General features: G+C 43.6%; 2 protein-coding genes across 5 annotated transcripts in view; one reads left to right on the top strand and one right to left on the bottom strand.

Annotated features, from left to right (window-relative positions):
• ZC3H6 (zinc finger CCCH-type containing 6) overlaps window positions 1-3,433 on the top strand; it is a 30,047-nt gene extending 26,614 nt beyond the window's left edge. For all 4 annotated transcript variants that reach the window (XM_084829075.1, XM_084829077.1, XM_084829078.1 and 1 more), the window contains one exon: window positions 1,063-3,433. In XM_084829075.1, the coding sequence (XP_084685201.1) occupies window positions 1,063-2,555 (1,493 nt within the window). In that variant the 3' untranslated portion in view covers window positions 2,556-3,433. The remainder of the gene's footprint in view (window positions 1-1,062) is intronic.
• Window positions 3,141-21,577, bottom strand: LOC146360194 (uncharacterized). Its single transcript, XM_084829074.1, has 7 exons — window positions 21,368-21,577; window positions 20,561-20,744; window positions 12,059-15,361; window positions 9,417-9,608; window positions 8,619-8,791; window positions 6,306-6,423; window positions 3,141-5,078 (listed from the first exon to the last, which is right to left on the bottom strand). The coding sequence occupies exons 1-7, from the start codon at window positions 21,571-21,573 to the stop codon at window positions 4,890-4,892; spliced, it is 4,365 nt and encodes a 1,454-aa protein (XP_084685200.1). The 5' UTR covers window positions 21,574-21,577; the 3' UTR covers window positions 3,141-4,889.
• Window positions 21,578-22,527: the final 950 nt, after the last annotated feature.

Here is a 22,527-nt window from a genome sequence, read left to right as displayed (position 1 = left end):
AGTTCCTTGTAATTTTTACTAAAGGCACTTTCTCACATTGCAATCAATTGGTCCAGGGAAAGCTGATTCCATTATGAAGATTTGGCAATCTCCCTTCTCCCCCCACCAAAGAACAGTCAATCTTGAAATGACAGTGTTGCTTCTCCATCGTAGTCTCTCTGCATCCTGATTTCAGGGGCCAAGGATAACCATTGTTCTTTTTATAACCACCATTTACATAAAGTACATATTGACAAAGGTGACATACATTCATGGGAAGAAGGGAATGAGGGTAAATACATTCATTCCCCAGCAGAACTAGTGCTGCTGCTGCTGCACAATGGAACTTCGATTATCTCAGTGGTACTGGGAAGATTAAAACTTCAGACCACAGGCATTTTCATCTTGAAGCTAATATAGAGGGAATCAGTGGTTTCCCTCTCTCTCAGCAGCACTAGATTCTACTTTTTTTTAATAGCCAGGCTTTCTTCCAACCTAAGCAGTACAACATTGAACTGGACTCTGAGCCTGGACAGTGAGTGTCCAGAGCCTGCTCAGTTTTGCACTGTTGGATGAAAATGAAGTTCTTTCCATGCAGTAGTTCAACATTTAGAGGAAAGGATAGAGAGAAGGCAGTTCTTCAAATAAAAACTGGCTTGTACCAGGTATGGGCATAATCTTCCCAATCACCTTTTCCTCCTTTTTCCTACCCTCTGCATAGCTGCAAGAAGGTAGATATATGGGAAGGAAGAAATATGGGGAAAGGGGAAGAATGCTTTCATGTTTTACCTACTTTTCATCCCACTAAAATATGTGCATGTTCATGTACTTTTTCAGTGTGCAAAGTGCTTTACATCTGAACATTAATGCTTCTACCGAGCCTCAGACAGAGCTAGATTTGCCATTTTAATGGGAAATTATTTGTCCTTCTATTGAGAAACTAGAAACTCTCTTGTGTAATCTGATTTTTATTAAAAATTCCCAGGCACCACTGAAAAATTCTATTTTGTTTATCTTAGGTTAGAAAATGCACAATATAATAGCTCCTGTCATTTATATGGTATCTTCCTTTCCTTTTTCTAGATGATAATGTAAACTGGTACTCCAGTAGTGAAGAGGAAGAAGGAAGCAGTGTTAAATCAATACTAAAGACCTTAAAGAAACAAAGTGAGACATTTAGAAATCAGCAGTCAGCAGACCAACAGCTGAGAGTTATGCCAACTGACCCAAGACTTGCTAAAGAGCGAGGCCCAGGAAGCCAAGCAGTTGATCCCAGGCTCAGATCAGCTTCAAGATCAAATTCTAGAAAAACAGAGCCAGGAGCTTTGGACCCAAGGCTTGCACGAGATCCTAGAATCTTAAAAAGTAATGAAACTAGTCATACAAGCTCATCTGCTAGTGGAGCAAAGCTGGACTTGCATCACACACACCCTGGTGTCAAGACCATGCAAAAAGGACTGGATGAAGATGAGGAGGATGTAGAACGAGAGCTGAGAGAGAGAGCTTTCTTAATACCATTGGAACCTCTACCTGGAGTAACATTACGTGATCCAAGATCTCAGCTTAGGCAGTTCAGCCATATTAAAATGGACATTGTTCTGAGCAAACCCAACTTTGCTAAGCATATTGTATGGGCTCCTGAAGATTTGTTGCCAGTACCTTTGCCGAAACCAGACCCAGTATCCTCAATCAATTTACCCCTTCCTCCACTTATAGCTGACCAGAGATTTAACCAATTACGGAACATCAAAAGTGATCCTATCCCAAGTGCAATTCCGTCTGACCCACGATTAGCAGCAAAAGCAAAAAATACAAATTTAGCAAACAGAAGTGGCTCTTTGGACCACTCTACAGATTCACATCCTGGTAACTCAAGCAAATTAGGAGATCCTCGCTTGCAGAAAACCATTGATCCCAGACTCCATAGACTATCCAGTACAGACTCCCACCACGGAATAGGGAAGGATCTTTTGCCTCCAAAAACTGATCCCAGGATAGCTAAATCTAGCACTGGTACATCACAGTCCTCAGAAGTTGCCAGCTTTCAGGCTGACTCAGATGTGTTGCCTCCATATGCCCCTAAGCTGTCATCTGCTAGTGCTAGACTGGGCACTCCTAGCTCAATACTAAGTGGCATTAGTTTGTACGATCCAAGAAATCACACTTCATTGGACCCCTCTCCAGTTAATTCAGGGGAGAATGGAGAGAATCAGAAAAAGGGTATTTTGAAAAATGCTGGCCAAAATGAAGCTACTCTCTCAGAAGAACAGTTGCCTCAAAAAACATCCCCACACGTAGAAAAAAACCTGGAAGCATTTGGAGAAGCCAGTCCAGATAAAGTGGGTAGTGCCAATAAATCTCAGACTAAACACTCCAGTGCTGCTCCAGCAGTGCACAATCTTCCTATCCAAGCTTTATCAGGGTTAATCAGGCCACAGTACAGTGATCAGAGGCAAGTAAGGCAGCCTGGGCAAATCAGTCAAACACCAGAAAGTGATCCTAATGGGGAATCGGATGACAAATCACTGAAAGACGTTTTCAAGACTTTTGACCCAACTGCTTCACCTTTTTGTTAGCTATTTGTTTACTAAGACTTTTTACCATTGTGAATAATGCAGGTTTCTGCAGTTTTGTAACTGGTTTACCCCTATGCTTTATTTATTTTTAAATTATAACCAGAAACACTTTTCGGCTGCTATTTCCAGAACCACATGCAGTAATACATTATGCTATAGTGTTTGCCAAGTTGGTATTTTCTATATAATTTTCCCATTTCAGGGAGATTAATCAGTGATCTGTTTAAAATATATATTAGTATATCATGTTAGACCCGAGAGAAGCACTTTCATTGTAAATAATCATCGTTAAGGATTTAATTTGAAGACTTGTATATGTGTAATGTGTCTTTTCAAAATCATTTAGAGAATGTTTGCCACTTTTGTATGATTGTACAGGCTCAAGCAATATAATGTACATTACTGTGAGAGACACTATTTAAGATGACAATTATCTAATCTATCAAGTCCAACTTGCTAAGTAAAATAAAAAATATTGATCTTTTCTGAACATTTGACACAAGGTATCATTTTTTATTCATTAAATTGAAATTCTTAGCCTAAAAAAATACTGTATTGCATATTGAGGAGCTGTAACAACTTTTTAAAGTATTTTATTCTATGCTGTATATAGAAGAAATTGCAAAGGACATAACTGAAACATTACTGTTAAAGTAGAAACCACCCTAAGTTGTCTGTGTTTTTAAAAATGTATTTACTTTTTTCATGTATACACTATTCTCAATTAGTGCTATGTCACATTGTGGTGTTCATGTATTCAATGTATTTTTGTATTCAATGGCTTAATTTGTATTGCTTTTTTGTATTGATGTAACAACAGTAACATGTATTCATGTGTCTGACATTTTTAACAAATTAAAAAAGTGAGAAAATCTTGACCTTGACATGAGTAGACTACTAAAACACATGTGGGTTAAATGCTGGAAAATCTGCATTGCAAACAGTGCTGTCCTTCTGTTCAGTGAAGGCTCTTTGCTCCAGAGGAGGCTTCTGTGAACAGATGAGGGAGGGAGACAATTTTTGCCAGCTCTCCCTTTCTCCTGCAGTCCCTTGTACGACATTCCACGCTGTTCTGAAGAGCCCCCTGATTCTCTGGAGTAGATTTTTGAGGGTATAAAGTGCTGCAGAGGGAAGGTGGAATTAGTGAAAATTCCCTCCCTCCCATTTCCATTCATGGAAGTCTGTGCTGGATCAAAGAGCTTTCTGTGAGCAGAAGGGACAGCATTGGATACAACCTTGTATTGACTTTCTTCCAAAGAGTACATGGTTGTTGGTTCTCCTAGTAATTTTCTCCTCTCCCATTTTATCCTCACAGCAACTTTGTGTGGTAAGTCAGCCTGAGACAGAGTGAGTTTCATGGCTGAGCAGGGATTTGAACCCATGTCCCCCTATGCTAGCATTCTGTCCTGAATGGAACTTAAGTACTCCGTCTGCAGCAACTATAATTAATAAGAAGAACATAATTCTCTGTCAGCAATGTCTCTTTCTACAAGTTGGAGCATAAACAGTGTCAGTGTCTCAGCCTGCCTCTGGACAGAACCAGCAGTGTTGATAAACTTTCACATTTGTCTTTCTTGGCTTATCCCTGAATAATTTAAACAGAATTTAATTAGTCCCCCATCTCTCCCCACCCACCCAACCCCAGCCTAGACTATTGCTTGCAATTTGTTGTATAGTAGGGTTGGAGAATTTAAATTCCCTATGTGGGCTCTGACCACTCCCTGTTTGCATTTCTCCTGTGATTGCTACACTCAAGTTGAGGAAAAGGCAGTTAATACTGGAGGGAGAGTGAAGATGCTCTTTACCTCTTCAATAGCAGCACAGGCAGGACTGAGGAAAGGAATTTGGTTGTTTCCCCGCCCAGGTAGCTGACATTTCCCCCTCAATCGTTGTCTTTCCCCATGTGATGTTGGGTGGGTGAATAATCCTATCTAAGCTGCAATGGAGTGGGCAAGGTACCCTGAATTTTAAATTCTCTTTTCTGTGTGATCAGTTTATTGTGCAATAAATGCACATTATTTCTCACCAGCATGGAGAAATTCTGCTGTCCTTTCCTACAGCAATAGTGCCCTGACACTTTCAGCATCTTTTGTTTTTAATTCATTGAAGAGGGAGGAACCACGGAGGGACAGCCGGTCAGGATGGAGCACATCCACTTAATGAATGAAAGGTGGCAGGTGATGGCAAAGACCTCTGCCTGAGATGAGAGAGCTGCTGGTAGCAAGGGTGGGCAATGTGTGTGTGTGTGTGTGGTGGCCATCTTGCTAGTTGTGAGCAACTTTCGTATCTCTGGTGGTTTCCAAAATATTTAGACTGGGGGATTTACTGAGCTGATCATAGCTGTTCTTGGATCATAGATGTGAAGGTGGGTTCAGGCCATGATCTTGTTTTGCGGAGTCCTAACTCATCTCTATCTGAATTCAATGCTTCCTTGACCCTGTGCCACCATAGACTTTTTCTCCACTGGTTGCAAAATGCAGCTACATTGGCATCTTCTGAATTATGGGATGGCTGTTGCAAACCCTGCAGGGAGGAAAAATGAGAAAAGGGTGACACCATTTTAATATGTCATTAATTCACAACAAAGTGCTTTAAAATTATGCACTGTGCGAAATAACAGAATGCTCTGCCAAAACGGGTTGCACGTTTCAGGATGAGACACAAAAAGGAGAGGTATGAAAATGCTCCTGTTTCAACCAGGGTCTGTGTACTTTACATTGTAAAATAAAGACTCAAAATAGACATGATATTGGAGATCCATGATCAGGTCACCGGATGTTTTTGTGTTTTACTTTAAAGCAGCTGCAGGGAGGGCTTTGATTTTGATCAGAGCAGTGGCTCTGAGGAGAGGTTGAAGACTAAGCTGCCACTTTCTCTGGATGTCAAGTTTCCCTCCTACTCCAAAAGCAGCTAGTAGCCCTCTGGGGAAAAATACTTAAAAGGAGGAAGCTGCCTTATGCTAGGTGGGACTAACAGCAACTTCATGGAGACCATTTCTATAAGAAAATGGCATAGAGTAAAAGGATTAAAACACTCTCCCACAGTCAAAATCTGAGCTTCCCAGGGTTGGATTTAAGTTTTTTAAAAAGGTAAAAGGGATCATCTGATCATAAACCTCTCAAGTCATGTCTGCCTTGGTCCTAACCTAATGGAGAGAAACATAAGCGGTCATTTCAGCATCACCAGGTAAAGAAGACCTTTTTATTTTCCCAGGCTTTTAACCTCTGATAAGATTTTAATATTTGTTTTACTGCTGCTTTTATTCCACTCTTTTGATTGTTGTTTAATTATGCTTTTATTATTGTGTTTTATTGTTGTCTGTAATCTGCCCTGATGATTCCTATTAAAAGGGTGGCATATAAATAAGGGTGATATCAAATAAATAAGATCAAAATGGCAAGGAAAGACCTAAGTGAGTGGCACCATTCTGAATGTGACAATAGCTATAGTGACGGAGCGGGGGGAGGGGGGGTGAATTTTAGCTGAGTTGGGCAAAGAGAAGCACCAAGATTTATGAGTTATGTAGAAAGAAAAATAAAAGTGATGCTAAAGCTCACTTTGAATAGAAGCAGGATGAGCGCTAATACTTAAAGAGAATAAAGGAGTTTAAGGGTGCATTCCCCATGCTGGCTGGGGAATGCTGGAACTTGTAGGACTTTTTTCTGTCTAAACATGCATAGGATTGTGCCCTAAGGTTCCTACTGAAATGTGCCTTGTAAAACATTCCAAAGAATAGAATTTGTTACTTACTTTGACACAAGCTGCTTCTGCTGCCTTTAACATCTGAAGAGCCACCTGGATTAGGTTCTGTGCATTGCTCACAAGGTGTTCTGCAGATGACCTGCTTCTGCCTGTCGATGCATTTACCCTTGGGAATATGGAGAGGAAGCATTTTATGCAACACCTAAGGGCCAAAACAGGTGTAACATGGCTGGAATCCTGAACAGCAGTACTCCACACTGTAACATTTTGTTGCAGGCCCCGCTTTATTATTATTAGGTTGCCAGAAAGCAAGTCCCACTTAAATCAATGGGACAACTTAGTAATGACTTTACTTCCCATTGATTTTAATGGGAACTAAGTGCAAATCTGGATCAATAATAATAGGAATGCTGCCAAAACTTGAAATTAGACTCTTCATTGGTAGAATCTATTATGTTCATAATGCCCGTACGTATACTGATCTAGGATGGCTGTTTAACAAACTTCAGTGTTTTTGTTATTCAAACTGAGATTGATTGCGAACACCTGCATGGTCTGTATGACTAAGGGTGCAATCCTATCCAGATAGGCGGTCGCCTCCAAACTCGGAGGTGACCGCCTATCCAAAGCAGGACAGGAGAAGCGCGGAGGGAACAATCCCCTCCGTGCTTCTCCTGTCCTGCATTTTGGCTAGACACAGGAGGATGGAGTGGGGAAGGAGGCTGCTGTACAACACATAGGATGTGTCGTACAGGCATTTCTGCCCTCCACTCCCTGGAACGCCCCCAGCTACGCCCCTTTTAGGCCACTCCATGCTCCTCTTGCGAGCACGGAGGACAGGGCTGGAAATATAAATGTCCTATTTGCAATGCTCATAGAATGATGCCACATTAACTCTTTTGTTGTTACTGTTTCCCAAACCAATCAGTGTAATAGCTGGGATTTCACATCCTTCAACAAACCAATCAAGTTTGAAGAAAGAGAACATGTAGCTTGGTATCCCCCTTGTTCGAGGTCACTTTCTCATTTGTGGCTTGGTTTCCTTTCTGGATCCTGCTAGTCAACACGGACATTTCTCTGTAGTATTGCACAGAATTTTTTTTTCTTGTTTGTTCAGTAAAAGTTTACTTTAGACCTGGGCATTGGTAGGTGGCAGGGTGAGGGGTTATACTTAAAATGGGATCCAAGGTGGAGGTGGTCAGAAGGGGAGGATGCAGCCCAGGGCAGCTGGCTGGTGTGGAGCTGCTTCTTCCTCAGCTCCTACTTGCGCCACATGCACCGGCTCCAGCAGCTCCATATCAACTAGGGATGGACAAATCTCTCAATTTCAATTTCTAATTTTTCCAATCTTAAATTCAGTTCATATCAAACTTGGAGAATTTCTCCAGTCTTAAAATCAGCTGATTCTAAACTTTGAGAATATATGTTTTCAAATTCACATGAAAATTTATAAGCATTTTTATGCACACTTTTCCTAATACATGCATTTTGTATGCATTTTTGCCTAATATACACATTTGTATATGTGTACACAAAAATATACACATTTTTCTAATATAATGCATTTTTTAACATTTCTTTTCAATATACACATTTTTGTGTGCATTCTTTCATTGGAGTACTCCACTGCAAAATTCAGAGAAATGCAAATTTTGAAGGGTAACGCAGTTCTGGTTCACATAGTAGTTCGAAAATGCAAAATTAGGTAAACTCGCATTAAAATGAAAAATGAACAAATTACTCCCCCCAATACCTAATGCCAACTGTAGAGCATGTGAAAACAACCCATCAGAGATGGGAACAGAATGCAAGATATCATAACGTGTAACATAATGCCATACTACAGTTCTCAAGATGCACTTTGTTGCTGCACATGCGCCACAATTCATATATACACAACGAGATCTCGAAATAATGGAGAACCTTCGCCCAAGATTAGCTGGAATTCGTAACTTGATGAGCAAATTACAATTTCTGTTGGGGGAGGTTCACCTGTCACTAATAATAATATTTCCTTGTTGACTATGGAAAGCCAACATGGATGTGCTTATTGAACCCCATTTACAGAAGCAAACCATTGCGGACAGTGGCATGGTTATCCAACATCACCTCACTCCCTTCCCCAACCTGGTGCCTTCTAGATGTTTTGGACTTCAACCCCGCTCAGCACCAGCCAGCATGGCCAATGGTCAGGAATGCTGGGAGTTGTAGTCTAAACCGTCTGGAGGGCATCAGGTTGGAGAATGCTGCACTAGCGGAATGGCACGATCCTGGCACTAGAAAAAGTATGGTAAGTATAAAATGCAAAGTATTTTATCATATGGAAAACATTATAGACCATCTTTTTAAAGAGCCAGTCACCTGGAAATGATGCTAAGTTGATAGCTAATTGTCTTCGTTTGCTCCATGGCATACAGCAGTTCGGTTGCACATCTTTCATCTAGGCAATTCTTTGCAATGATGCCAGCAAACTTTACCAGTGCATGTCCTCCAGAAATGATCTCTGTAGCGCAGGCAAGGAGTTGCTCTTTGGTCTAAATCAGAAGCAATTACAAAAAATAAAATAGACCCCACACCAGAATCAGTCCTGTTCTCTATTAATATTTTTCTGCTTTTCTACCCTCTGTCCAAAGAACACAGAGCCGTGTTTCAGAGTCAATTTGTATAATCTGCAGTCTTGAGAGGCAAACCTTTTGTACACTGCACCACTTTGTGCTGCAGGGGTATCGGAATGTTTCCTGTTTCTAGAACGGGTGCAGAACATCAGGCATGGAGGCTAAATCCAGCCCTCCAGGATTTCTCAAAGGACCATGTCCCCATGTCAATCCACACCCTCTTTCTTGACTTTTGTGGGAAGTTGGGGAACTACAAATGATCAGTGGTTGGGGAAACTGACCACTGCTGTTGTGAACCACCCAGAGAACTTTGGCTATTGCACAGTTTAGAAATGCAATAAATAAATAATGGGGGCGTGGCCATCTGGGAAACTCTGAGGGCCAGATTTGGTCTGTGGGCCTGAGGTTCAACACCCATTCTAAATGAACAAATGATACATAAATAACTGTGGCCTTCTAAGCCTTTGTCCTGAAACAGAAATCTTAGCTTCCTGGCGCCCCCATGGACCCGCTCTTACAGGAGAAAGCATTAAAGAAGAAATACCGTGATTGGCCCCTTCCTTTTTAGAAACTGAGCCATGTATGACATCTGAGTTGTTATGTGCTTGGTGACTTGTGAAATTGGGCAACCACCATGCTGCCACTTTTCAGGGTCTCCCGGCGAGGAAGTCGTACTGGTTCTCAAGTTGCGTGCAGAGCGACTGGGCTGGAATCCACTTCGAAGATCTCTCCAGTGCTACAGAGATAACAGAACATGTCACCCTCCCTCTTGGGCCCCATAACATTCATATGCCAGTAGTGATGGCATGTTTCTGCTATGACAGGGGTACAGAACCACTTTCAGCCTGAGGGCCAAATTCCATTTCAGAGAAGCATTCAGGGGCCACATTGTAGTGGTGGGCAGGGCCAAAGGCAAACAGGGCAGAGTCAAAAGCAAAAGGACAGAGCCAAAGTACCAGCATATTGTAGCTTAAGGGCACAATCCTATGCATGTATAGACAGGAAAAAAGTTCTACAACTCCCAGCATTCCCCAGCCAGGCATGGCTGACTGGAGACTGCTGGGAATTGTAAGGCTTTTTTCTGTCCGAACATGCATAGGATTGTGCCCTAAATCTCTTACTGCCAGTAACTAAACCTTAGGCGAGGCAGGGACTACACAAAAGCTGAGAAACAACCCAACAGTCGGTGGTTGTGACAAAGGGCGTGGTGCCATGGAAACGAGGCATGACTGGGGAACCCCAGAGAGATGGATTGGGACCTCAGGTGGGTCAGATTTGGCCCCCAGTCCTGAGGTTCTACACCACTTTGTTACAAGGAGAAGCACTGAAACACTTCACAAATTAGAGGGGTTTATTTTTTTTTACCAAGCGAACTGTCAGCCCGTTCTGTCCGCTTTTCCCATGAAGCCTTGGTTTACCATGCAATGCAGGCTGAAAATGTTGCCTTTGGCAAAACAATCATCACCCCACACGTCATTTGTGCATTTCTGTGTGGAATGCAGCCTGCTCTTTCCTGACAGATGCCTTTGCTGGAGATCTGTGATAAATATATCAGTGGGACTTCTAGAAGGGAGGAGGGAGGATCAACACCAGAAAGCCAAGGATGGGGATTGGGGAGGGCGGGGGAGAAGAAGAGATTACACTTCAGAGGTAGTAATGTATTGTTTTGAAGGCTATTATGATCAGGTTTCAGAGGCAGCAAGCCTCTGATAGCCAGTTGCTGGGGAGCAACAGCAGGAGAGGTACTGTCATGTCCTGCTTGTAGGCTTCCTAGCTGCAGTGGAGGCTGGTGGCTCCGATGTCAGTGGGGGAACCTTGGATAGCTGCTTTAGAATTCTGACCGAAAACCCAAGTGGATTCACAGCCCCACTGACATCAGAGCCACCACCCTCCACAGCCTAGAGGCATCTACTTGCACCTACAGCTAACAGAATGCTGGCCTAGTAGACCTTTAGGCTGACCCAGCAGGGTTCTTTGTGCTTCCTTCGTTTTTAGATAGTGCCTGCTGCAACACATAAATACACTATCTTAGAAGAGGCTTCCCTCATTGGTGGATGGGGAATGCCTCTTTACAATCCTATGCATGTCTACTCAGAAATAAGCCCTACTGAACTCAATGGGGCTTACTCTCAGGAAAGTGTGCATAGGATTGGAGCCTTAAAGCGGCACCAGCCACTAGCAAGTTTTATAAGAACTTCCATTAAAAACAATTAACATTTTAAAATGTGTTGCCCAATTAATTGTGGGGGGAGGGGCCTTTCAGTCAACCAAAAACGTTTTTTAAAAATGTACTAATGAACTAAATGATTGATTTATAGGTTGTAGCTCCAATCTTACCCTAGGACATCAACTAAAACAGCTCAGTTAAAGAATTCTTTTAGTGATCTGCTTTAGCTGATACAGTATAGTAAGATGGAGACCCTTTTCTCCCTGAAGAAGACTGCTGTTGAAACACGCTGGGCAATTTACACCTAACAATCAATTACTACCTTTGAGCACCAGTTTGAGGCTTTGCCTCTCTCCTTATTTTCTGGAATGCCATTTCTCTTTCCTGACTCAAATTCAGTGATTAAGCCTTTGGGAAACTGCCCACTGTTTAATTCTCACTTCCAATAACATTGGAGATTACTCTTTACCCCCAGATGTGATTGTGATGTCACTTTACATCCAAGGAGAACTTGTCTTTATAAAGAAATAGGGTTAATTGACTTAAGGCCATCAGTTCTTTAAAGCTGATGAACCAGACAAAACTCTTCTGGCATTTTCTTAGAGTTGCAGGATAGCATGCAAATTTCTTTTCCTCCATGAAAGAATCACAGCCTTACCCAATCTGGTGCCCTCCAGGTATGCTGGACTATCACTTCCACGATCCCCAGCCAGCATGGCCATTGAGGATGTTGGAAGTTGAGGATCATGGGAATTTTAGGGGATGATGTGAGTGGTAGTCTAATACATTTGGAGGGCACCAGATTCAGGAAGGCTGGATTAAAACATTACACCAGAATGCAATTTGCCAAGTGGATTTTGCAGAAAAGTATCTAGGAGTAGAAGTATGTCCCTGTCTCCTCACTGTGCATCCCAATATCATCGCTGAAAGAGCTGTGACATGCAAATTCGCATTGTTGCCAAAGCACATCCTTAATCACTACTCTGCTAAATGACTATAGGAGAAGAGATCAATGTTACCACTTCATTTATGTCCCTGGCAAGCAAAGCTCCTTGCCCGATCTTAGCGGCCTTGTGCTTTGGAGTCGCAAGATTCTGGCACTTTATGCTCTCCCTTTCCTGCTGTGGGGAAGGCTGTGTTTTACAGAAAGATTGACTTGAACAAATATGTCCATCGTGGTTTTGCAAGCACCCCCTAACACACTCCAAGGTCATTGCACTGATGCCCTCTATGGATTGAAGCTGTCTCACAAGATAACCAGCTTTAGCAGACCACTCATATAGAATACTGTCTCCCAAGAGATGCTCCTTGTCGAACTGGCTTTGGAGTTTCCCAGTTCTTCCCATCACTTCTTCAGTGAGGAGCAGAAGGTGGTCTGCCATGGAGAGTAAACTCTCTTTCAGCTCCAAGAAAGAAGGGTTCTCCTGAGTGTCTCTGATTATCTTTTTGACCATTTGGATATTTGCCATGAACTGGCCTGCACTTTTTTCAAAAGCCTCCTTGTTGATTATATCACTGTCACCATCACATGGCATCAGCTCAGTTAGTCCAACAACGCTTTGGATGCTGCTCAAGTATTCTCCATTCACTGTATTCAGTTGAAGCAGGAGGACTTTGACTGTTATGGCAAGCTGTCTTTGGAGAAGCTCAAAACGAATGGACAAATGTGTGGCAGGCAAAGCACGGGCAGACAGAACATCTGCAAGCTGAAGCAAAGATTCTGTCAGTATTTTCATCTGTTCCTGTAGCTCTATAATCTCCTTCTCACCACTGTGTCCAGGGCATGACAGAAATGACAGCCGGGTGGCTTCTTGTATTCTCAGAGAACTTTCTGATACTGCTGCCAGGGTGCTCTGCAAACAAAGCCGGCATTTCATCTGGGCTTGTAACACCCTCAAGGACAATACATCCCTTCCTGTAAACTGATCCACCGAATTTAGGAATGCTTGGATGGTGACAGACCACAAAATGCAGTTCACATCAAAGCTCTCCAGCTTAGCTCTGTCAGAATGGGATTTATTAACAACCAGTGCCTTTTCAAGCAAGTGTGTTGTCCTGGCTTGCACACAAGCAAAGTTAGCTTGAACTCGCAGAAAGTTTTCATGATCCATGGGAAACCTGGGGAGCTCCTCACTGCGATCTCTACAGGCAGTTTTGCCAGCCAGCTGAACAACAGTCCTTAAAACCTCCATGATCTCATCTAACAATTGTGTGGTGTCCACAAAATCAGATGGAGATACAATGCAAAATAACTGCTTTGCCAGGCTGTACCAAGAGCTTGCAACAACAGTCAGACATTGCTTAGTTTTGTCAATCCTCTCAGAGAGCAAAATTGCTGTTTGCAGAAGTCTCTCTGTGCTGGGAACAGGGTTTCGGTCCACCTCTCTGGCTAAGCTGATAAGACAAGGGATTAATGACACTATTTCTCTGTAATGCAAAAGCTTTTCCGACACTGGTGACTTGGCAACTTTTAAGGCCTCTTTAGCTGCCTCAACACAACAGTTGGAAAGCTCCAATAAATCAGAACAAGCGCCATTCAGCCTCCTGATGTCTTGTGTCTTTGTTGCTGTTATGAGCTCGCTGATCACGGGGTGTAAATCAACTCTTCCAGTTGCACCTTCAGAGAATAAAATCCTGCCTCTAGGAATTTTTTGGGAATAGACCGGAAGAGATCTGTCTGAGAACTCTGCCAATAATTCTGAATGCCTTGTACTGCTGTGCTTTATGGTGATATGTGCACCAGGCTCTAAGGGATCCTGGGAAATGAAGCAGCTTGGAAAGTCTTTGGAAACGTGGTGATTCCGAGCACCCTCCCGAAGCGGGCTAAGAATATCTGGCTGATTACATTCATCTAGCCCCATTCTGATGTTGCGAGTGGACTCAATCAGTTCATTTGCCACCTTTGAATACTCCTCTTTGGCTTGCAGACCAGTCATTCTTGCCATACACTGATCTGTGGCAATGTTCACCTGCAGTATGGCATTTTCCAGTTGATTCATTAAAACTAGCAGTCCGTTCCGGAAAATGGGATCTCTGGCTCTATCCACATGTCTGCTGACAAATTCAACCACTTGTGTAGCTTGTTTGGAAAGATTGGATGCATGCCAAGAAAATTCTTCAGAGTGCTGAAGATCTAATGCTTTTTCACTCCCCTCTTTGTGTCCCGCCATCTCCTGAATAGCTAAATCGAGGAATTCGTGTAGGTCAATTACTTTGTCCAAACACATCAGCAAGCTTTCTGTTGAGTTTGACCACATTTGACACATGAAGTGCAATTTTTCGGATATGTTGCTATCGCCGGGGTAGCAGCTCATTTCACTGAGCAGGGTAGGCACTGCAGCGAGAAGCCTACTCAAATGGTCTATGCACTCTTCAATGCCTTGAATGGTTTCTGTTTTGGTGCATGTGATAAGAACAAAATGGGCTGCTTTGAGCATCTGACTGGAATGGCTGAAGAATACAGTAATAAGAGGCTTCAGTTTTCTTAGGAACCCTCCCTTCTCAGCAGGAAAACATGGTTCTAGGGCAGCTTCCACCAACCTCTCCAGGGGCCCCTTAGTTTCAGCAAAACTGTCTAGAATCTGATAGAAAACAGCAGTACGTACTGCTTGATTAAGGTGTTCCAGCTCAGCTCTCATGGCAAAACATTTGTCTTTGATATTTTCCCCTAATTGGGTTTCCATTGGGAAGCCATCAATTGTGCTTACATCCCTGGCAATCTCCTTTCTGAACTTCAGGAGATGATGACAGAGTTTGACCACCTTCAGCTTGACAGCTGCTCTGGATGAATCCGCTAACAGCAAACAGTAGGACACTAGAGCTTCTACCAGAGAGTTTACTTTGCCCTCCTGTAGATCAATAGGTTGAGGACTGGACAGGAGGTTCAAAAGCTTATGAAAATGTTGGGGAAAGAGGCCATTTCTTTCATGTAGCTTTTTTGTTCCCACATTCTTCCTTAGCAGGGAGATCAGTTCTTTCACTGTGCTTCTTGCCAAGTCAAAAATATAGCTTTTTGATAGTTTCACTTGCTGATCACAGGGATACTTTAGGTTACTGAGTTTTGCTGTGTATAACATAGGAATACAGTTTTTAAGGATCTGCAGGCTTTGAGCCAAATGCTTCTGATGAGGAGATTCTTTGAGATCCCAAAGGAATCTTTCTGTCAAATTGGTCAGCAACAGCAAAGCCTCTGAAAAATTGCGGAAAGCAACCAGCATTGCTGACACACCTTCAGCAGATTCCAGCGTGAGCAAACAGTCCAAGAGCCAATGGGCAGCTTCGATTATCCTCTTGACCATCACATCATCTTCTGTTTGGAGGACCTAGCAAATTAATTAAAAAAAACACCCCAGCAATATTAGCATTTCTCCAAGACCTCTCATCTTATTTTATAAAAGTCAAGATAATTGCAATAAGCTATTTGGAAACTTCCATAGCGCTTTTATCCTAAGATATCAACGATGTGATTTAGTTTTAATGTAGAACACACTACAGTGGGAACCTATTTGAATACAACATCCTGCTTTACTCCTCCCTGCTGGGCAACATGGCTTCCCCTGGCATCATGCAGCCACCATGGAAACCAGGAAGTACCTGCCCCCAACTCCCCACTGACCAGGAGGAGGGCCTAGGGCAGGGTACAAAATCATATTTTTAAAGTTTGGAGTCACACACATCCTGAATGTCTGTTTGCATTAAAAGCTGCCATTGGCCATGAGTCGGTATGGACACAAAGTGATTTCTGTCCTTAACAGCTTTGTGGTGAAAGCCATATATTCCCTCTGTGGTGAAAGCCTTAAAAACACTGGCAATTAGGATGGTAAAAGTTAATTGGGTTCCAGAAGTGTCAATAACAGATGCAGTGGTACTAGGGGCACCACCCCATTTATTTATTTAATGGTATTTATGCATCGAAGGTGAAAGAAGAAAGTGCAAAAGCTGGGTTGCAGTTAAACCTCAAAAAAACCAAGATGATGGCAACCAGCTTGATTGATAACTAGCAAACAGAGGGAGAAAATGTGGAGGCAGTGACAGACTTTGTATTTCTAGGTGCAAAAATTACTGCAGACGCTGACTGCAGATAGGAAATCAGAAGACATTTACTTCTTGGGAGGACAGCAATGACCAATCTTGATAAAATAGTGAAGAGCAGAGACATCACACTGACAACAAAGGTCCGCATAGTTAAAGCAATGGTATTCCCCATAGTAACCTATGGCTGCGAGAGCTGGACCATAAGGAAGGCTGAGTGAAGGAAGATAGATGCTTTTGAACTGTGATGCTGGAGGAAAATTCTGAGAGTGCCTTGGACTGCAAGAAGATCAAACCAGTCCATACTTCAGGAAATAAAGCCAGACTGCTCACTTGAGGGAATGATATTAAAGGCAAAACTGAAGTACTTTGGCCACATCATGAGAAGACAGGATACCCTGGAGAAGATGCTGATGCTAGGGAAAGTGGAAGGCAAAAGGAAGAGGGGCCGACCAAGGGCAAGATGGATGGATGCTATTCTGGAGGTGACGGACTCGACCTTGGGGGAGCTGGGGGTGGCAACGGCCGACAGGAAGCTCTGGCGTGGGCTGGTCCATGAAGTCACGAAGAGTGAGAAGCGACTGAGCGAATAAACAACAACAATTTATGCATCACTTACTTAAAATAAACTTCTAAGGAATGTAAAAAACAATACAGTATAATATCATAGTTAAATACTGTATATTACTACTGTATCAGAGGACAAGATTCCCAGGAATGCATGCTGGAAAAATTATGTTTTCAGTAGGTGCTGAAAACCCAGAAGGGTTGGTGCCTGTCTAATTTCTGTGTAACTAACTTGGATTTTTCAGCCTATGGGAGGGCACTAGAGTGGCAAAATGACATCTTCCCTTCTGAAGTGCCACTAGAAGTTGTCCTGAGAATGCCATTATCTGCAGCTCTGGGTCTTAAGACTTGGCCAACATCCATGCTTAACATTTCTGACAATGTGGGTTTGTGGTCAAGAGTTGCTGGAGCTTGAAATGGGAGCCTTTAGATTTGTGTGAGGCTGTCCTGTGTGGTAAGCCTCTGAATTGCACATGGAGCCTCTGTACAGGCAGTTTAGTATCCTTAAGCCCTGGACTGATTCTGCCTAGCCAGGCTGGTTATTGGATCCTCCTAGAGAGGAAGGAGTATAAAAGGGCTTCCTGTGCCAGTTGGGCCCTTCGGCAACAAGCTGTTTCTGAGCGCTGGCATGCTCCTGTATCTGTTGGTTGCCTTTCAGTCCTGATTTCTGACTTGCTTCTTAATTGTGTATCCTGCTTTGTTCTTAGGTCCCAACTTGCTCTTTGATCCTGACTACTCAGTGGCAATGCGAAATGTCCCACCGCCTCAGCAGGGGGATGCGTGCTGCCGTTCCCCCACTGCCACTGCCACTGCCCATGCCTCCCCATTATTGCCACAGTCCACATCCACGGCTCCCCAGAACAAGAGACCGTGTGGGCAGCTTCTCCAGAGAGCCGCCCAGGCCCAAATGCTGCACTTTGAGGGGTCCTTCCAAGGCCACCTCACAATGTCTGCTTTGAGGAAGGACTGCTCAAAGCATGGTATTTAGGCCTGGGCAGTTCTCTGGAGAGGCTGCCTGTCTGATCTCTTGTTCTGAGGACTCTCCCAGAGTGAGAGACTGGGTGGGCAAGCTCTCCAGAGAGCCAGGTCAGCCACTTTGTGTGGCTGATGTAGCTCTCCTGAGAGGCCGCCCACTGATCTGTCACTCTGGGAGAGTCCTCAGAATGAGAGCTCACCCAATCTCTTGTGTTGGAAGAGTCCTCTAAGTGAGAGGTCTCCAGAGAGCCCACCTGCCTGATCTCTTGCTCTGAGGACCCCCCCCAAAGCAAGAGATCAGGAGAGCAGCCTCTTCTTGGAGAAGCGCCCCTCCCCGCAATCTCTTGCTCAGGTAAAGTATTTAGAGTGAGAGATGGGGGAGGGGACTACCCCAAGGAGTTGTATTGGCTGCTCTCCTGCTTTGGGGCTGGTTGCAGTGGGCAAGCAGGGCTGGTAAGGCAGTGGCAGTAGTGCCCATGGGGGCCCTCTGCTGCCCCTCCCAATCTGCTGCCTGAGCGGGGGGATTCACCTTGTGGCCTTGTAAATACTGGCTTGTTCCACAGCTCCTGGCTCACCTCTGACTGCTGTACATGGCCCAGCTCTGACAGGATTATTATTCTTATAAATCAGCCTTCTCCATCCTCGTTCCTTCCAGATGTTTTGGACTACAATTCCCATCATCCCTGACCACAGGGCATGCTGGCTGGGGCTGATGGGAGTGGAAGTCCAGAACATCTGGAGGGCACCAGGTTGGGGAAGGATGTTATAAAGACTTAATCACACGCTGACTACTAAGTAGCTAAGCTAGAGCTCTCTAAGCAAAATACAGAACCACTTTCCATTTCTCAGTGGTACCATCCAATCTGGAGGCTCACAGTCCTGGACTAACTGACACAGCAATTTCATGTACTTTACGGTGTGATACAGAATGATCACTTTACTGGGCATTAGTTCCCATTCCTATTGAATGCTAACAGGAATCCAGCTCTACAACATTTTGCTCAGTCTCACACCACATTCTGGAAGGATGTGATCTCTTCATCATTTTCAAGAACATCATCTAATGCAGAAGTGCAGAACCTCTTCCAGCTCAGGGGCTTCATTCCAGCAGTGGGCAGAGCCAAAGGCTAAATGGGCCGGACCAAAATACCAGCATATTTCAGTTTAAAGCACTTCCTGCCAGATTCTAATTATTATACTTTTACATATGTCATTCTTCTATACTTATTTTTGTTAGCAAAGTGTATTGATTTATTATTGTTTGGTCTGTTTGAAAGTCAATTGTCTTTTCTTTGCATTTGTAATTCTGAAATGCTGAATACAAATCTAGTTTAAAACAACAACTTGACATCTTCTAATAGAGGGGCAGATATCTTTGAGCATCTCTACACCAGCCTAAAATCCTGCATTTAAAACAGCTTTCTGCTTCCATTTTAAATGCAAGATCAGAATGGAATCCCTTTACGCGTGCTTCCTTTCCCCCATCTCCTTTCCCCCACCTCCTCTCCCTTATCTGAGTCTTCCATGTGTTTCACTGATCTAGCTCTTCTTCTTGTGGCTTTTCCTTTTTCACAGAGGGAACGCAAGCGAAACACAAGCGGGGTAATTTGATAACTCATTATCTTCCATCTTTTAAAAAAACGGAATAAAGGTCCTTTCGTGCGGGAGACACCCTGGAGGTTGACGACGTCATCTAAAGGGCCTGCAAAGTTCCATGAGTGAGCAATCTCAATTGCAGGATAAAAGCTCCATGTAAACAAGCCCTTTCACAAATACCCCTCCAGGGGAATAAAAAAGTCTCCTGTTCCTGCCACTCTCTCCCAGCCACCAACCCAACTGGCACCACTATAGCGAGGAACACCCAGCCCTCTTCAGTCTGGCTTACCCAGGGCTGTCATCAAAGGGAGACATGGCTGGGTACCTGCTAAGGGCCCACAACCCCAGAGGGGCCCACTGACAAGAGCCCACTGGAGTTGCTCTTCCATTTCACCATTGCAACCTGCTTGTTCACTTGCTTCTTGCCCTGGCCAAGAAGGCACTGTTGTTGTTGCTGTTGGCACTGGCCAACAGTGCTGGTGAGAAGGAAGAGCAGTAGATGCCACTCCCTACTTGCTCACTGACTCTCTGCCTGTCAAGCAAGCAAGTGGTAGCAATTAGGAGAAAGAAGAAGAGGAGGAGGATCAGTGAGAGGGAGGGGGTCCATTGAGGCTGTCTTGCCCAAGGGCCCTCAGAAACCTGGAGTCGGCACTGGGTTTACCTAAGAGAACAGGGAGCACGAGGGGAACTCATCACACTTTGCTCAATGTGCAATCTATGTGACAGACACACACATTAAAAGTTGTTTTCTTTTACATCCTTATCATCAAAAATGGCTGCGTCACCACATCAGGGGGAGTTATGTGCAGTTTGCATCCACACACTCCGGTCTAGATTAACAGATCTGTACAGATGTTGCATGGAATATACCCAAAGGGTTGTCAAGTTCTCAGTTGAGCTCTGTAGCCCTGCTTTTTTAACAGCAGTCTTGATTTTCCAGGTATTAGTAGATGGAGGTTTTCATCACATGGAGATAAATATCATTTACAAATGAGTGCATATCTAGCCCCTCTTAAAGGCATAGCTACAAGGGCTGGTTGAAAATTTGGCAACCCTACACATATCTGAGCTTATGCCACTTCTTCTAGCCTACATTTTCATTCTGGTGCAGGGCAGGAGATGAGTGGGGACTTGAAGCAGAGAGAGTGAACAGGAGAGCAGAAATCAGCACTCCTTTGCCCATTTTTTTCTTTCAAGACCTACACAAGGAACTAGATGGAAGACAGGGTCTGACTTTAGCAACAGGCTTTCACAAATGCTCATCTCATCTCTGCAAATCCTTAATTATGCCACTCAAAAGCATCATGTAAATGTAAGTCTAAACAAACAGCATACTTTTACTTTTAGCGTACTTTTATGGTTTCCACAAGAACCCTTCTTGCGGAGACAGCCAATTCCTCTAGGCAGTTATCAGCATCAGGTTGAATAAGAAGTTTCTGAGCTACCAGAAGGATGCTCCTCCCGGAGATCAAGAGAGATTCTGCAGCTGGCACCATTTCCTGCTTAAGTTCCTCATCATCAGATTCTTCAGCCAATCTAGAATTAGACGAAAGAAGTTGAGCTCAGCTCAATTATGGATGCTGTCATGCTGGTACAATGAACAAAACCTGTCTTTGTCATCATGTGTGCACTCCACGTTATGTTATTATGCTGCTTGTTGCTTCATGGGAACTACAGCTGCTATTGCAGGGGTGAAATAACTTTGGGGGGATTTGGAGGGCACTTTCTACCTCCTGAGCCCGCTGTGGGCTGTATTCCTGCCACTGCTCTGCCTCTGAAATGCAGCAGTGGTAAAAAAAAATTGGCCGTTTGCCACAGAATTTCAGCAGCAAGCCATCAATTTCCCCCTGCCACCCCGCCTCCCAAATTTGGGAGGCATGGCAGGGGCCACTTCAGAGGACAGAGGCCACATCAGAAATCTGGGATCTCCGGCAACTCCCTCTTGAGTCAAAAACAGGTTTGCTGCAGCAGCATAATGCGGAAAATGGCCTGGAAAGGTACAAGGAGTCCACTTAAGGTCTGGACTTGGCAATTCCATTTCCTGCTTTAAGACATGGGGCTGGGTTTCCCATAATAGGAAAAATCAGTCCATTGTTTGATTGTTTGGTCTGAGTCCAAATTTCACAATTAATTATTTAACCTTTTAAAATAAATATTACCTCCTTGAAACACAGGCAAGCTCTTCAGTAGCTTTGGCTAATTCTTCTGCAGTCTTCTCTAAACAAGCAAGACCTTCATGGTTCACTTCTCCCCACTCTATTGCTATAATTAAATGGTAAAGTTCAACAACCATGGGCAAAATAATTCTCTCGGTGGATTTGGTGTAAACTCTAGCACTGATGTCATACAGAGAAAAGGGTTCCATTGCTTCTGCTCTGGAAACAGAAAGGACACAATGACCTCAATCATTTCTACAGTATAGATATATCCCGATATCATACAATCATTGTATGCTGTAGGAAATTCCAGATATGGGCACTTGCAAGGCCTGTTTCCTTGTGATGAAAGAGGATTGGAGACTTGTGCTGTATTTATAATAACAGTATATTTACTAATATTTACAAATATACCAACAGATCTTAAAGGAAGGAAGCAGGCAACAGAACTACTAATCCTGTATCAGATCCCCAAAGAACAATTGCACTCCAATGATATCTCGGTTTTAGCCAGCTCCAGCTAAAAAAACTTCCCAGTTCTGTGTCTGATGTCATGTCACACCTATCAGTGATTGGCAGAAATGCAGTTAACATGCCAAAGGCTAGAGATACATTTTCATAAGGACCATTACGCTCTTAGTGCCAGGTTACCCAAAAAATATAGTGAAAAGCCCATTCAGAATATGTTGAGATCTGAGGTTACCATGGTAGGTTGCCCAGTGCAGAGTCCCTTTGTTCACTGGGAGGTTTTCCCATTTTGTGAACACATCAAAGATGTATTATATGAATGATGTTGCAGGAGTGGTTGGACTCTTGCACTCAGAATTACCATAGGAACAAACACCTTTTTTTTTTTTTAAAGCAAAACACAAAATCACCTTACATTTATATCCCATCTTTCCCCACACCTCTGTTTTATCATCACAACAGCCCTATGAAGTAGACTAGGGTGAGAGATAGTGATTGGCCCAAAGTCACCCAGCAAGCTTCTTGGCTGACTGGGGATTTGAACCCTGGTGTCCTAGTTCCTAGTCCAACACTCTTAACACCACACAGGCTCCCCACTGGCTGGGGATGAAGGGTTTTAGTTAAACACATCTGTGGGGCACTAGCTTGGGGAAGGCTGCTTTAGAGACACCAACAGACAAAATCTCCCCTTCTCC

This window comes from Heloderma suspectum, chromosome 1, assembly GCF_057233095.1.
Source record: "Heloderma suspectum isolate Gila_16-S chromosome 1, 16-S_ref, whole genome shotgun sequence".
NCBI classification, from domain to species: Eukaryota; Metazoa; Chordata; class Lepidosauria; order Squamata; family Helodermatidae; genus Heloderma; species Heloderma suspectum.
The sequence above is the reverse complement of the archived record's forward strand: the minus strand, read 5'-3'. Positions and strand labels throughout refer to the sequence as shown.

Coding starts and splice junctions, on each gene's coding strand:
- LOC146360194 (XM_084829074.1), bottom strand. CDS start 21,573: ATGGAACCCTTTTCTCTGTATGACATCAGTGCTAGAGTTTACACCAAA. Junction 20,745..21,367: donor CTTGCCTGTGTTTCAAGGAG/GTAATATTTATT, acceptor GTCTAATTCTAG/ATTGGCTGAAGAATCTGATG. Junction 5,079..6,305: donor CAGAAGCAGCTTGTGTCAAA/GTAAGTAACAAA, acceptor TCCTCCCTGCAG/GGTTTGCAACAGCCATCCCA.